The sequence below is a fragment of the Mobula birostris genome, chromosome 6 (genome assembly GCF_030028105.1).
Source record: "Mobula birostris isolate sMobBir1 chromosome 6, sMobBir1.hap1, whole genome shotgun sequence".
NCBI classification, from domain to species: domain Eukaryota; kingdom Metazoa; phylum Chordata; class Chondrichthyes; order Myliobatiformes; family Myliobatidae; genus Mobula; species Mobula birostris.
In genome coordinates this window covers 117760191-117773550 of record NC_092375.1, presented here as the reverse complement: position 1 = coordinate 117773550, position 13360 = coordinate 117760191, and the positions used below count along the sequence as shown (strand labels likewise).

Sequence of the window (13360 nt, the reverse complement as noted above, 5' to 3'; positions counted from 1 at the left end):
CAGCTTACCCTGGGCTCCCACAGTTTGAGGGAGGATGTTCTGTACTTGCATTCCTGCTTCCTTATGGGTATATTCGAATGAAACCTCTTTTCTCTTGCGGATCCTCTCGGTTAACCCCACACAAGAGCGGAGAGGGAATGGAAACTCGGATTAGAGTTTAATTATTCTCATCTCAGAGAGCAGCAGAACCTGAGGTAAAGATACAGGTCTTCAGCCCCACACACTGTCTCCCTTCTCAGTGAAATCCTGACCGATCACTGGCCTCAGCTCCTATTCCCATGGAGAACAGCATTAGTCACCTGCAGCCAACCAGAAAAGGATGGGGAATCCCTTAGCCCCTGACTCATGGGACGTCCCCTCACTCTCCCCTCCCTGACACCTGGAGTTCCCTACCACGGAGTTCCACCTCTGGGCAACCTCCAGTAGATCAGCCCTCGAGCTGGGTGTGGAGATGGTGAGGAACCCACTGCCTCTGGGGACAAAAACAGTCATTCAGAGGGAACCGGGAGAGAGGGGGGCAAGGTGGGGAGCATGGCAGAGGAGAATACGAGGAACTAGCACAGACTCGATGGGCCAAATGGTCTCCATCTGTGCTATTAGATGGTGAGCATATGCACACGTACAGACACATACACGTGCGGACACAGGCACAAAGCGCTGGAGGAGTTCAGCAGGTCAGGCAGCATCTGTGGAGGGGTTTAAACAGCCGCTGTTTCGGGCCGAGATCCTTTTCATCAGAACCGAATTCCCTGGTGATTGCAGAACCGAGTGCTGAGACAGAACCCAGCCGAGAGGAACTTCCACATCTTCTACGCACTGCTGGCTGGGATGGAGCCTCAGCAGAAAGGTGAGTCGGACTGAGGCCATTCTGCTCTCATGGCTGATTTACTATCCCTCTCAACCCCATTCTCCTGTCTTCTCCCCGTAACCATCGACACCCCGACTAATCAAGAACCCATCGGCCTCCGCTTTAAATACACTAAATGACTGGGCCTCCATAGCCATCTGTGACTGTAAATTCCACAACTGTGTGGGGAGCCAACAGGTCCCAGCCAGGGAAACGGGACAGGGGGTGGCTGAGGTGGGGTGTTGGGTGAGACCAACGGGTGCAGGCAATGGGTCTGGGTCGTAGTGGCGAGGGGAAGGCAGGTGTAGAGAGGGCTCCTTTGTTAGTACCATCAGACAGGAAGTATAAGAGCCTTAGGTCCCCACCACCAGGTTCAGGAACAGCTATTACCCTACAACCATCAGGTTCCTGAACCAGCATGCACACACTTCACTCACCTCAACTCCGAACTGATTCCACAACCTACACACTCACTTTCAAGGACCCTCCGCACATGTTCTCAGTATTATTCATTTGCTCAAATTGTCTTTCTTTCCACCTTGGTTGTTTGTTAGTCTTTATGCATAGTTTTCATAAATTCTATTGTATTTCTTTATTTTCCTGTAAGTGCCTGCAAGAAAATGAACTGAAGGTAGTGTATGGTAACATGTACGTACTTCATACTTTCATAATAAATTTAACTTGACTGACTTTGGAGTGATGGGGTGGGTGAGGGTGCCATTCATAGCTTGTCGCACCAGGCAGTCAGCCATTCTTGTCTGGCGTGTAACGACAAGATTGGTCTCCTTTCGGATTAACCAGGCCACGGTATGAACGTTCCTGACTCGACCCTTGGTTTTTTTTACGAGGCGAGTAGCTAGCTCGACGCTCAACCTGGCCCGGATGGAAAGCATGCCCGGGGGGGGGAACTGGGTTCGAACTCAGGACCCTTCGCTCCGAAGTCCAGCGCTGACGCCACTGCGCCACCAGCCGTCTGGTGAAGGTGTGGATGGGTGCAAAGGGGATTGCTTTAGTTTGAGCCATCTGATTTACTCTCTCTCTCCTCCCCCACCTATAATGTCTGTCAACACTGGACAGAGGACCTGGGGTTGGCGGGGACCATGGAATTCCGGTATCTCCAGCAATCGGACGGAGCGTCGGCAGAGAGTCAGGAGGACAAGCTACTGTTTGAGAAAGTGATGGTGAGTTGGGGTGGTGGGGGGGGGGAGAGCAGAGCTGATCTGGGCCAGTGGGGGGGGTGGGGGAGAAACGGGGTGAGAACTGGCAGTCCACAGCTTGGGTCCATGTCCACTTGTCACTGTCTAGGGAATAGGTCCAAATGTCCAGTCTCCAGGATGAGTGTTCACGGTCTAGGAATGTGTCCGAGAATCCACCACAGGACATTGGACCTTTTTGTGGGCACTGGACTGAGGAGGACTTGACATGGACCCTGGGGACTGGACACTTGTCCACCCACAGTGACCAGGTTCCAGACCCCAGGGTCTCGATGTCCAGTTCCCAAGGTCTCGGGAGCCCATATGGTCAAGGGTCCTCGTGTCCAGGGTTGGACTGTCCACTCCCCAGAACTCGGGGTCCATGTCAAGTACTTTTATCTTTTTATGCCGCAAAACTACACATTTCATGACCTATGTTTGTGATATTAAACCTGTCCCAGGTTTAAGTTCAGATTTATTGTCATCTGCTCATACATGGATACCACCAAACAAAACAATGTTCCTCCAGACCATGGTTCACCCACAAAACCTGTATCTCACACAGCACAGAAACAAAATATTAATATAAATAGGTTCAAAGGTACATTTAATGTCAGAGAAATGTATACAATATATATCCTGAAATTTTTTTCTTCGCAAACGTCCACAAAAACAGAGGAGTGCCCCAAAGAACGAATGACAGTTAAATGTTAGAACCCCAAAGCCCCTCCCCAGCTCCCCCCTTCCACGCATAAGCAGTAGCAAAGCAATGTCCGCTCCCCCACCAGAAAAAAGCATCAGCACCCTCCACCGAGCACTCAAGCGTGCAGCAAACCATCAATAAATACACAGACCTGCAGTATCCCAAAGACTACTCGTTCACCCAGTTCGACATACCACAGGCCCTCTCTTTCCGTAATAAGGGAAAAAGAGGCATCACCATTTCACAGCGAGAGGGGAGACATAACAAACAACTCGCTGATTTATGGTGTTAAAAATCTGTTGCATTAATAAAATATAATTCAACTGCATGTCGTGCCCAGCACAGATAAACTCTACATAAGGAGGAAACACCACACTGACCCAATGATGAGACGTCGGTGGTGATAGGATATACATTAGTGTTACAGCCTGAGGGAAGGAACTGTTACCCAGCCTGGTAGTCTGAGTTCTGATGTGCTCTTCCTGTGGTAGTGGGTCAAAGAGATTGTGCAGTTGGAGGTTGAGATCATCACCAATGCTTCAGGCCTTTTGTATACAATGCTCCCAGTAAGTGTCAAACACAGAGAGGGAGATTCTGATTCTAAATGTCCAGTGCCCATGCCGATGGTCCCCACATTACTGGGATTATTGCCTTGTCCTGGCACGGACCATTTTGGGGGTTGAGGAGGGGTTAGAGGGATGACTGGCGGGTTGTGAGTGACTGTTGCTGGCTAATGCTCTCTCTAACCCAGGGGGCTCTGCTGGTGTTGGGCTTCAGCGCTGAGGACGTGAAGGATGTATTGAAGCTCCTGTCGGCCATCCTGCAGCTCGGAAACATCGAGTTCATCACCGCTGGGGGTGCCCAGATAGTTAACAAGGAAGGTGAGGGTTCAGGGGTCTGGGTACAGAAGGGTCCAGCGCCAAGGGGCTGTTCTGGGACAGAAATGGCAACTGAGCCACGATGGAAGTCATGCTGTAGCTCCACCATTTCCCTTGGTCCCCCTATCCTCCTTCCCCGCTCCGTCCCGTCACACACCACCATCACACTCTCTCTTTACGCTTAGTGCTGAACATTCTCAGTGACCTTTTGGGATTGGATGCTGACCAGTTGGCTGAGGTCCTGACACATCGTTCGATGATCCTGAGGGGTGAGGAGATTAGCACACCTCTGACCACAGAGCAGGTGAGTGTCGTTGTATCCTTGTCCCCAGCCTCACCCTCACCACCCATCACCCATTCCTACCCTCCTTATCTCTGAAGACCAGACCTTCGCCACCCATCCCTCTTTATTGCTACCTCTCCTTACCTCCATACACCTAACCTTCACTACTTTCAAATCTCTTACTAGCTCTTCTTTCAGTTAGTCCTGACGAAGGGTCTCGGCCTGAAATGTCGACTGCACCTCTTCCTAGAGATGCTGCCCGGCCTACTGCATTCAGCAGCAACTTTTATGTGTGTTGCTTGAAATTTCAGCATCTGCAGGTTTCCTTGTGTCTGCCCATCCCTCCCTTCCTCACCTCTGAAGACCAAACCTTCACCACCCATCCCTCCTCATTCCTACTTCTCCTTATCTCTGAGAGCCGAACCTTCACTACCCATTCCTACCTCTGAAGACCTAACCTTCACGGCCCATCAACCTAACTCTCCCCATCCCTCCCCTCCCCACCACATCTTCACCGTCCATCATACTTGCTCTCCCTACCCTTCCCCTCGCCTCCCCTACCCTAACTCCACCCCCCCTCCATCTCTCCTGACCACCTCCTGTAGCAGTGCGGCTGAGAGAGGACAGATCGACTGCGAGACCCGCCTCTGACTGGAGCTCAGCTTTTGAAGGGGTTGCTGGGGGTGTCTCTGTGCAGGACTGGGCAGTGGGGTACAGGGGCCTGTGTCGTATGTCCCAGTCTATAGCTGGTGGAAAGACCTGAGGGTGTCATGACCTTGGGTCTTGCAGAAGCACATCGCAGTCTGAAGGGCTCAGCGGGGGGAACATGGGTTGTTTCTCCTGTCTGAAGGGATTTTGAACCAGGATCATGGTTTCAGGATGCATGTGAAATGTTTAGGACTCAGTTGGTTGTGACCCTGTGGAATTTTCTACGCCAGAGATCTGACAAGGGCCAGTCACTCAGTCTGGGAAAGTTGTGTCTGCTAGATTGTACTCCTCCTCCTCCACCCCCGCCTCTACAGTCACGTTTCTTCTGTCTTTCCCCCCCCCCCCCCACCACCACCCCATTTCATTTCCAGTCCTGATGAAGGGTCTCGGCCCAAAACATTGACTGTTTATTCCTCTTCATAGATGCTGCCTGACCTGCTGAGTTCCTCCAGCACTGTGTGTGTGTGTGTGTGTGTGTGTGTGTGTTGCTCTGGATCTCCAGCGTCTGCAGAATCTCTTGTGTTCCTAGGTTGTGATCCTGTGGAACTGGTCAGCCCAGAGATCTGTCGAGGACGAGTCGCTGGGTTGGCATATAAACACAGAAGTGTCACGTCTATGCAGAGAGTTGGGGTGTGGTAGTGGAATAAGAGAGAGATGGGCAGACGCCGGTCGAGTGAGCCGCTTCTACTCCTGTTTTCAACATTACGCTTTTATGTCATGAGGGAAGCCTCCCTCCTACCTGCACGGTTATTTACGTGGAGGAAGTCAGCATCTCTGAAGAAGAGTAAACTGTCAATGTTTCATCCCAAGGCCCTTCAGCAAAACCAGGTCGTCGCTGACATTTGTCTTGAAATTTGTTTTGTGGAAGAGTTACAATTTGCAGTTAAAATGAATGAAGCAGGGCAAAAGTGAAATGGGGAGGTCGTGTTCATGGGTTGTTTAGAACCTGATGACAGAGAAGAAACTTCCTAAATTGCTGAGCGTGTCTTCTGGCTCCTGTAACTCCTCCCCGATGATTTTAAGGAGAAGAGGGAGTGCCCTAGGTCATGAGGCCCTTCATAATGGATGCTGCCTTTTGGAGACGTCGCCTTTTGAAGACGTGCTTGATGCTGGGGACGGGGGGGACAGGGGGGCTAGTGGCCATGGTGGAGCTGGCTGAGTTTACGATTATCTGTAGCTTTATCGGATACTGTACATTTGTACCCCCATATCAGATGGTGATGGAATCAGTCAGAATGCTCTCCATGGTGCATCTGTGGAAATCTGAGTGTCTCTCTGGTGACGTACCAAATCTCCTTGAACTTCTAATAATGTATAGCCGCTGGCGTGCCTTCATCCTGATCGCATCAATGTGTTGGGCCCGGATTCTGAGCGTATTACGCAGGAGCTTGGGACAGGTTACGGGACTGCGTTGTAGTCACTGTGTGCCAGTGTGGGGAAGATCTGTGACAGTGTGCAACCACTGGACTCCAGCCATTGGTGGGGGGGGGGGAGTAGCCTGACCCCAGTCAAGGGGGGTAGTTGGGGAGGGGGGTGTAGTCAGATCCCAGACTCTGATCCTGTGTTGGTGTGTGTCAGGCTGCGGATTCCCGGGATTCCCTCTCCATGGCTCTCTACTCCCAGTGCTTCTCCTGGATCATCAGGAAGATCAACAATAAAATCAGAGGGAAGGACAACTTCAGATCCATCGGCATCCTCGACATCTTTGGCTTCGAGAACTTTGAGGTAAGTCAGGAGGGCACGTCAGTGACGTGAGGGGCTTGACAAACTCTGGGCTGATCATAGCCCGAAGGTCAGTGACAGGGTGGGTCCTGACCATATCTGACCCAATCACAGCTCAAAGCTCAGTGAGCTGCGGCTTCACCATCTCCTGACCAGTCAAGGCATACCCTCAATAACACTGGACCAATCACAGGTCGAGCGTCAGTATGGGGCAGCTTCACCAACTCTTGACCAATCAAGGCACACCCTCAATAACACTGGACAAATCACAGGCTGAGGTCAGTGAGCGGCAGCTTCGCAAACTCCTGACCAATCAAGGCATACCCTCATAACACTGGACCAATCACAGACCAAGGTGTAGGGTGCAGGGTGAAGGGCTAAGGCTGAGGAATGGAGTGATGGGTTGGGCAGTAGGTCAAGGTGAGTGTGATGAGGAGTGAGTGGGGAGGTGAAGAGTCAAGGGATGAGTGGGGTATTAGGCAGTGGGTCAGGATTGTGGTGAGGATTGTGAATAAGGTTTGGGTAGGTGGTTGAGGGATAAATGTGGGTTGGGTAGTGGGTCAGGGTCTAGGGTGAGAGGTTGAGGTGTGAAAGGGGGGAGACTGAAAGCTGCCTATCTTTCTCCACAGATCAATCGATTTGAACAGTTCAACATCAACTTTGCTAATGAAAAGCTGCAGGAATATTTCAACAAGCACATTTTCTCCCTGGAACAGCTGGAGTACAACAGGTAGGGCCCCATCCTGATGTGTTCGCACTCGAGGGAGAGTGCCTGGTCCACATGGACCCCGGTCTCACCTGTCACCTTTGTCCCACAGGGAAGGATTGAGCTGGGAAGCCATTGACTGGATGGATAATGCCGAGTGCTTGGACCTGATTGAAAAGGTTGGTAGCCCGAGCCATGGGTGATTAGAGTGAGAACCTGGCCCAGTTCCCCCAAACTACACAACAGGAGTGGAGAGTGGGCTCACACACTGTGGGCAGGGTCTGATAGTCTGACAGCAAAGGTGTATCGTGAGAGCAAATTCCTTGAATTGTCTTCAGTGTAACAAAATATAATCTATCGAAGCATAGAGATGGTAGTGTAATGGTTAGCATAACACTTCACAGCACCAGCAACCCAGGTTCAATATTTGCCACTGTCTGTAAGGAGTTTGTATGTTCTCCCTGTGACTGAGCGGGTTTCCTCCTGCTTCCCTGGTTTCCTCCCACATTCCACAGATATTTGGGTTAGGGTTAGTGAGTTATGGGCTTGCAATATTGAGGCTGGAAGCGTGGCGACAGTTGTGGGCTGCCCAGTGCAATCCTCGCTGATTTCATTTGATCGGAACAGCACATTTGCCCCAGGAGTGTGTGATGGAATGGTGAAGAGGGAGCTTCACTCTGTGTCTGACTCTGGGAGTGTGTGATGGGACAGTGTAGAGGGAGCTTCACTCTGTGTCTGACCCCGGGAGTGTGTGATGGGATAGTGTAGAGGGAGCTTCACTCTGTGTCTGACTCTGGGTGTGTTTCGTAGGACAGTACAAGATCATAAGAAATGGGAGTGCAATTAGGTCATTCGGCTCATCAAATCTGCTCTGCCATTCCATCATGGCTGATTTATTTTCCCTCTCAACCCTATTCTTCTATCTTTTCCTGGTAACCTTTGATGCCCTGACTAAGCAAGGACTGGTTTAAATATACCCAATGACTTGGCCTGCACAGTTGCCTGTGGCAATGAATTCCTCAGATTCACTGCCCTCCTCATCTCTCTTCTAAATTGACATTGCTCTGCTCTGAGGCTGTGTCTCTGGTCCTGGACTCCCCCTATGAGGAAATATTCTCTCCACATTCACTCTATCTGGGCTTTTCAGTATTCGATAGGTTTCAGTGAGATTCCCCTCCCTCCATTCCAGTGAGTACAGGCCCAGGGCCATCAAACTCGCCTCAGATGTTAACCCTTTAATTCCAGGATTCATTCTTGTGAACTCCTCTGGACCCTCTCCAATGCCAGCACACCCTTTCTTAGACAAGTGGCCCAAAACTGCTCTCAATACTCCACACCTGCTCTGACCAAACCTCAGCATTATATCCTCGCTTTTATATTCCTTGTCCTCTGGAAATGAATGCTAAAATTCTGACCTCAGGAGCGTGCGCTGGGATGGTGTGGATGGAACAATACACTGTCTCTGACCCCGGGGTGTGTGATGGTGTCTGTGCTCTCTCTCTTGTAGAAGTTGGGGCTTCTCTCTTTGATCAATGAGGAGAGTCGTTTTCCAAAGGGCACCGACGTCACTCTGCTGGAGAAACTACACGGCCAGCACGCGGTGAGTACGAGACCAGAGTCGAACCTCAAGGATCAGGGTCTGGGGGTCAGCAGCTTGGGATAGTGTTCCGTCCTCCCCACTCCTCGGGCATTCCGCCTGCCTTCCCTCTTTTCTGAGTGACCTGAGTGAGTCTTTGATCACTTTGCAGAGTAACCCCTTCTACGTGAAGCCACGGGTAAGCGACTGTCAGTTTGGGATCAGACATTACGCTGGGGAGGTGAGTAAGTGTGACCCGTTGTGATGTTGTGACACCGTGCTCTGCAGTGAATCTTGTATCGGAACCACTCCACACCACTACCATCAGTCTCTTCCCCTTACAGGTCATGTACGATGTATACGGATTTTTGGAGAAAAACAGAGACACGTTTAGAGATGATATTCTGAACCTTTTAAAGGATAGCAGGTGAGAATCCTGTACGCGTGTCTTGAGTCTCTCTCAGCCTGATGTGTCTCCAACTGTCCGTCAGTCTGTGGTATGTGTCAGTCCATCTGTGTGTACGTTTGCCTGTCTGTACAATTGTCAACATGTACTCCTCAGTTTACACCTGCCCCATCTATATCTGGAGCTTTTTTTGAATCTCTGTGTCCATTTGCTCCCTGTCCAGCTCTCCACCAGCTCTCCCTCACCCCACCCAGCTCTCCACCACCCCACCCAGGTCTCCACCACCCCACCCAGCTCTCCACCTCCACCAGCCCACCCAGATCTCCATCACCCCAGCCAGTTCTCCATCACCCCACCCAGTTCTCCTCCACCCCGTCCAGCTCTCCTCCTCCCCACCCAGCCCTCCACCTCCATCCGTCCAACTCTCCATCACCCCATCTAGCTCTCCACTTCCACCACCCCGTCCAGATCTCCACCACCCCACCCAGATCTCCTCCATCCCACCCAGTTCTCCACCTCCACCAGCCCACCCAGATCTCCACCTCCACCAGCCCACCCAGATCTCCTCCACCCCACCCAGCTCTCCACCTCCACCAGCCCACCCAGATCTCCTCCACCCCACCCAGCTCTCCACCTCCATCACCCCACCCAGTTCTCCTCCATCCCGTCCAGCTCTCCTCCTCCCCACCCAGCCCTCCACCTCCACCACCCCACCCAGATCTCCTCCACCCCACCCAGTTTTCCACCTCCACCAGCCCGTCCAGCTGTCCACCTCCACCCCCACCCATCCAGCTCTTCACCTCCTCCACCCCACCCAGCCCTCCTCCGCTCTGCCCTGTTCTCCACCTCCCACACCCCGCCCAGCTCTCCTCCACCCCATCCACTCCCCTTCCCCACCGTGAACCTGTCTGCTTCTCTCTGTTGCTGTGTGTCTCTGTGTGGTGCTGGGAATTTGGTAATGAGCGGATGGAGGTGTGGTGCTGGGAATTTGGTAATGAGCGGATGGAGGTGTGGTGCTGGGAATTTGGTAATGAGCGGATGGAGGTGTGGTGCTGGGAATTTGGTAATGAGCGGATGGAGGTGTGGTGCTGGGAATTTGGTAATGAGCGGATGAAGGTGTGGTGCTGGGAATTTGGTAATGAGCGATGGAGGTGTGGTTAGGCTGTTGTGTTCTCCATGTTTGACTCTCCCCGTGTGACCTGCTGTGTTTCAGTTTGGACTTTATCTATGACTTGTTTGAGCAAGTTTATAGCTGGAACAGTGACGGCACCCTGAAGATGGGAACCCAGAGGAGGAAACCCACTGTCAGCTCTCAGTTCCGGGTGAGTGGGGCCACGTGATCCCTGAATTCCCACCTTCTGATCCATGCTCTTCCCTCCACCCGCACTGATCCACTGCTCTCAGTTCCTGATGAATGGGTCAGCACTATCTCTGATCCACATCCCTCCCCCTCTGATCCATATCTCCTCTCAAACTGTTCCTCCTCCACCCAATCCTCATCCCTTACCTTCCCAATTCATGTCATACCCCTCCACTGCCCTCCCATCCCTTCCCTGTGCACCCTCTGACCCCTGTGGTCTCGTGTTAATGTCCAGGTCCTTGGGCCTCAGCGTCAGCCACAGACCCGTTCCTGTTAGAGCCTCACGTCCATGAATCGGCCTTTCCTTAGGCTCAAAGCCTCTGAGTATCAAGGAACCGCATCGCTCCACCAGTGTGACGCTGCCCCACGCATTGACCTCTCCTCCCAGTGCTGTGACACCTTCCCCTGCCCCACCTCACCCCTGGACTGACCTCCGTCCCTTCCGTGATCGGGACTGAGCAGGAGAGGACTGACCGCTGGATTTGGTCCCTCGCAGGACTCGCTACACTCACTGATGGCAACGCTCAGCCTCTCCAACCCCTTCTTCATCCGCTGCATCAAACCCAACACGCACAAGGTGAGAGAAGGGCGCGGGCAGGGAGGGAAGAGGGGCTGGGGGTGTGGGTGCGTGGGGAAGTGACCAGAAATGGATCCTGGGGATAGAGCTGCTAGCCAGCTCCCGTGAACCAGGTTCGATTCTGTCACCTGGCACTGTCTCTGTGGAGTCTGCACGTTCCCCCTGTGAATGCGTGGGTTTACCAGGGTTTCCACCCACATCCCAATGACGTGCGGGGCCGTGGGGTTAACAGGGCATTGTAAATAGTCCCCAGTGTGTGGGGAAGGGGTGGAATCTTGGGGATGTGGGGTGGGGGGGGGGAAGATAAATTGGGATCAGGGAATGGGTAGTTGTTAGCATAGACTAGATGGGCCGAAGGACCTGTTCCTCTGCTGTCTCTCTGTCTGTGTCTCTGTTCTGATTGTTCGCAGCTGCTTTCTCCACTCCTGTTGTTGCAGGTAGCGGCGAGGTTTGATGAGGGGGTCGTTCTGAATCAGCTCCGTTACTCTGGAATGTTAGAAACGGTGAAAATCCGGCGAGCAGGATTCCCGGTCCGAAGGCCATTCCCGGAGTTCTATCTGAGGTGAATTTCCTTTTCTTTCTTTTCAAATCTTTTTATTGTTATACTATACAAAAGAAATAACATGAGTACATTGAAGTAACAACACTTACAATGTCTCAAATGAGGTGAATGCGGTGAATTTCCAATTATCCCACCCGAGTACAGGAATATACAGAGCAGAGCATAGAACAGAACAGGAATGGGATATGGGACAGTACAGTACTGGAACAGGACACGGGATGGTGCAGCACTGGGGTGGGACGTGGGACGGGAATGGGATAGAGGACAGTGCGGGACGGGACGGGAATGGGAGGTGGGGGGAGGGAAGGTCGGGTACCCCTCAAAATTTTGTATACCTCCATCAAATTTCCACTCATTCTCCTACACTCTACATGTTGGGACATCACTTGCCCAAGGAAGTGGGGAGTGTCCAATTAGATAGTGATAAGAATGCAATACTGAGTACGCTAATGGACGCTCTCTCTCCGTCAGGTACAAGATGCTGCTGAAAAACCAGGAGGTTCCTGAGGAGTGGAAGTCACGGTGCCTTGTTCTTCTCACTCAGTGTGGCGGCTGTGACTCCCTGTGGCGGATGGGCAAGACCAAGGTGAGTGTGGCGACCGAGAACCCGGCCCTCAGTGCCCATGCGGAATCAGGTGTAGCATCACAGACGTGTATTGTGAAATTCGTTTGGTGCTGCAGTACCGTGCAATAGATAAAACATACTCTAAACTATAATAAGAAACAAATAGAAAATAAATCGAGCAAACAGAGAAGGAAGTGGTGAGGGAGTGTTTGTGGACCATTCAGATAGCTGATGGCAGAGGGGAAGAAGCTGTTCCTGAAACACTGAGTGTGTGGCTTCAGGCCCCCATACCTCTTCCCTGATGTAGCAATGAGCAGAGAGAATGTCCTGGCTGATGATGGAAGCTGTCTTTTTGAGGAATCACCTTTTGTCGGTGCCCTCAGCTGGGGAGGGTAGTGCCTGTGATGGAGCTGCTGAGTTTACAACCCTTTGTGGCTACTTCTGATCCTGTGTATTGCCGACTCCTCACCAGACGGTGTTGTGTGCTGGCAACAGCATAGCTGGAGGGGCCAAGTGGTCTCCCCATGCCCTCTAGGATGGGTGAAAAGATGACAGGATTAGCTTTATTTGTCGCACGTACATCAAAGCAGTGAAATGTGTCATTGGCACCAACGAGCAACAAGGTCTGAGAAGGTGCCCACAAGTGTCGCTATGGTTCTGGTGCCAACGTGGCATCACCCACAACTCGCCAACCCTAACCCATATACAGTCAGAGGATGTACGGGGCAGTCTGCCACTGTCGGCATGCTTCCATGCCAACATAGCATGCCCGCAACTCGCCAACCCTAACCCGTACATACTTGGACCTCAGAGCCCACACAACAGTGATCAGAATTGGGTTTATATCACCGACACACGTCATGAAGTTCGTTGTTTGTGGCAGCAGTACAGTGCAATATATATAAGAGTTACTCTAAATTACATAAAGAAATTTGTAAAATTAAATCTCTAGTGCAAAAAGAGTGGAAAAAATAGTGATGCAGTGTTCGTGGGTCATCGTCCATTCAGCTATCTGATGGTGGAGGGGAAGATTCTGTTTCTGAGACGTTAAGTCTTCATGCTCTTGTACCTCCTCCACGATGGTAAGAGTGAGAGGAGGGCACATCCAGGTGATGAGGGTCCTTAACTGTGGCTGCTGCCTCTTTGAGGTATCACCAATTAAATTTGTCCTCGATGCTGGGGAGGCTAGTGCCCGTGATGGAGCTGGCTGAGTTTAAAACTTTCTGCAGCATTTTCTGACCTTGTTCCTTGGCACCTCCCTACCAGACAGCGAT

At 51.8% G+C, this 13360-nt stretch overlaps 2 protein-coding genes across 2 annotated transcripts in view; one reads left to right on the top strand and one right to left on the bottom strand.

Moving 5' to 3' along the window:
- The window catches only part of tmem169b (transmembrane protein 169b), a 462028-nt gene that overhangs the window by 352962 nt on the left and 95706 nt on the right, over positions 1–13360 (bottom strand). The window lies entirely within an intron of this gene.
- Positions 1–13360, top strand: part of LOC140199302 (unconventional myosin-X-like) — an 88796-nt gene that overhangs the window by 31828 nt on the left and 43608 nt on the right. The window contains exons 8-21 of the mRNA XM_072261127.1: positions 763–847; positions 1925–2028; positions 3495–3624; positions 3807–3925; positions 6191–6337; positions 6964–7064; positions 7153–7219; positions 8548–8640; positions 8789–8857; positions 8961–9043; positions 10236–10344; positions 10879–10959; positions 11397–11521; positions 11993–12107. Of these exons, the coding sequence (XP_072117228.1) occupies positions 763–847; positions 1925–2028; positions 3495–3624; positions 3807–3925; positions 6191–6337; positions 6964–7064; positions 7153–7219; positions 8548–8640; positions 8789–8857; positions 8961–9043; positions 10236–10344; positions 10879–10959; positions 11397–11521; positions 11993–12107 (1428 nt within the window). The remainder of the gene's footprint in view (positions 1–762; positions 848–1924; positions 2029–3494; positions 3625–3806; positions 3926–6190; positions 6338–6963; positions 7065–7152; positions 7220–8547; positions 8641–8788; positions 8858–8960; positions 9044–10235; positions 10345–10878; positions 10960–11396; positions 11522–11992; positions 12108–13360) is intronic.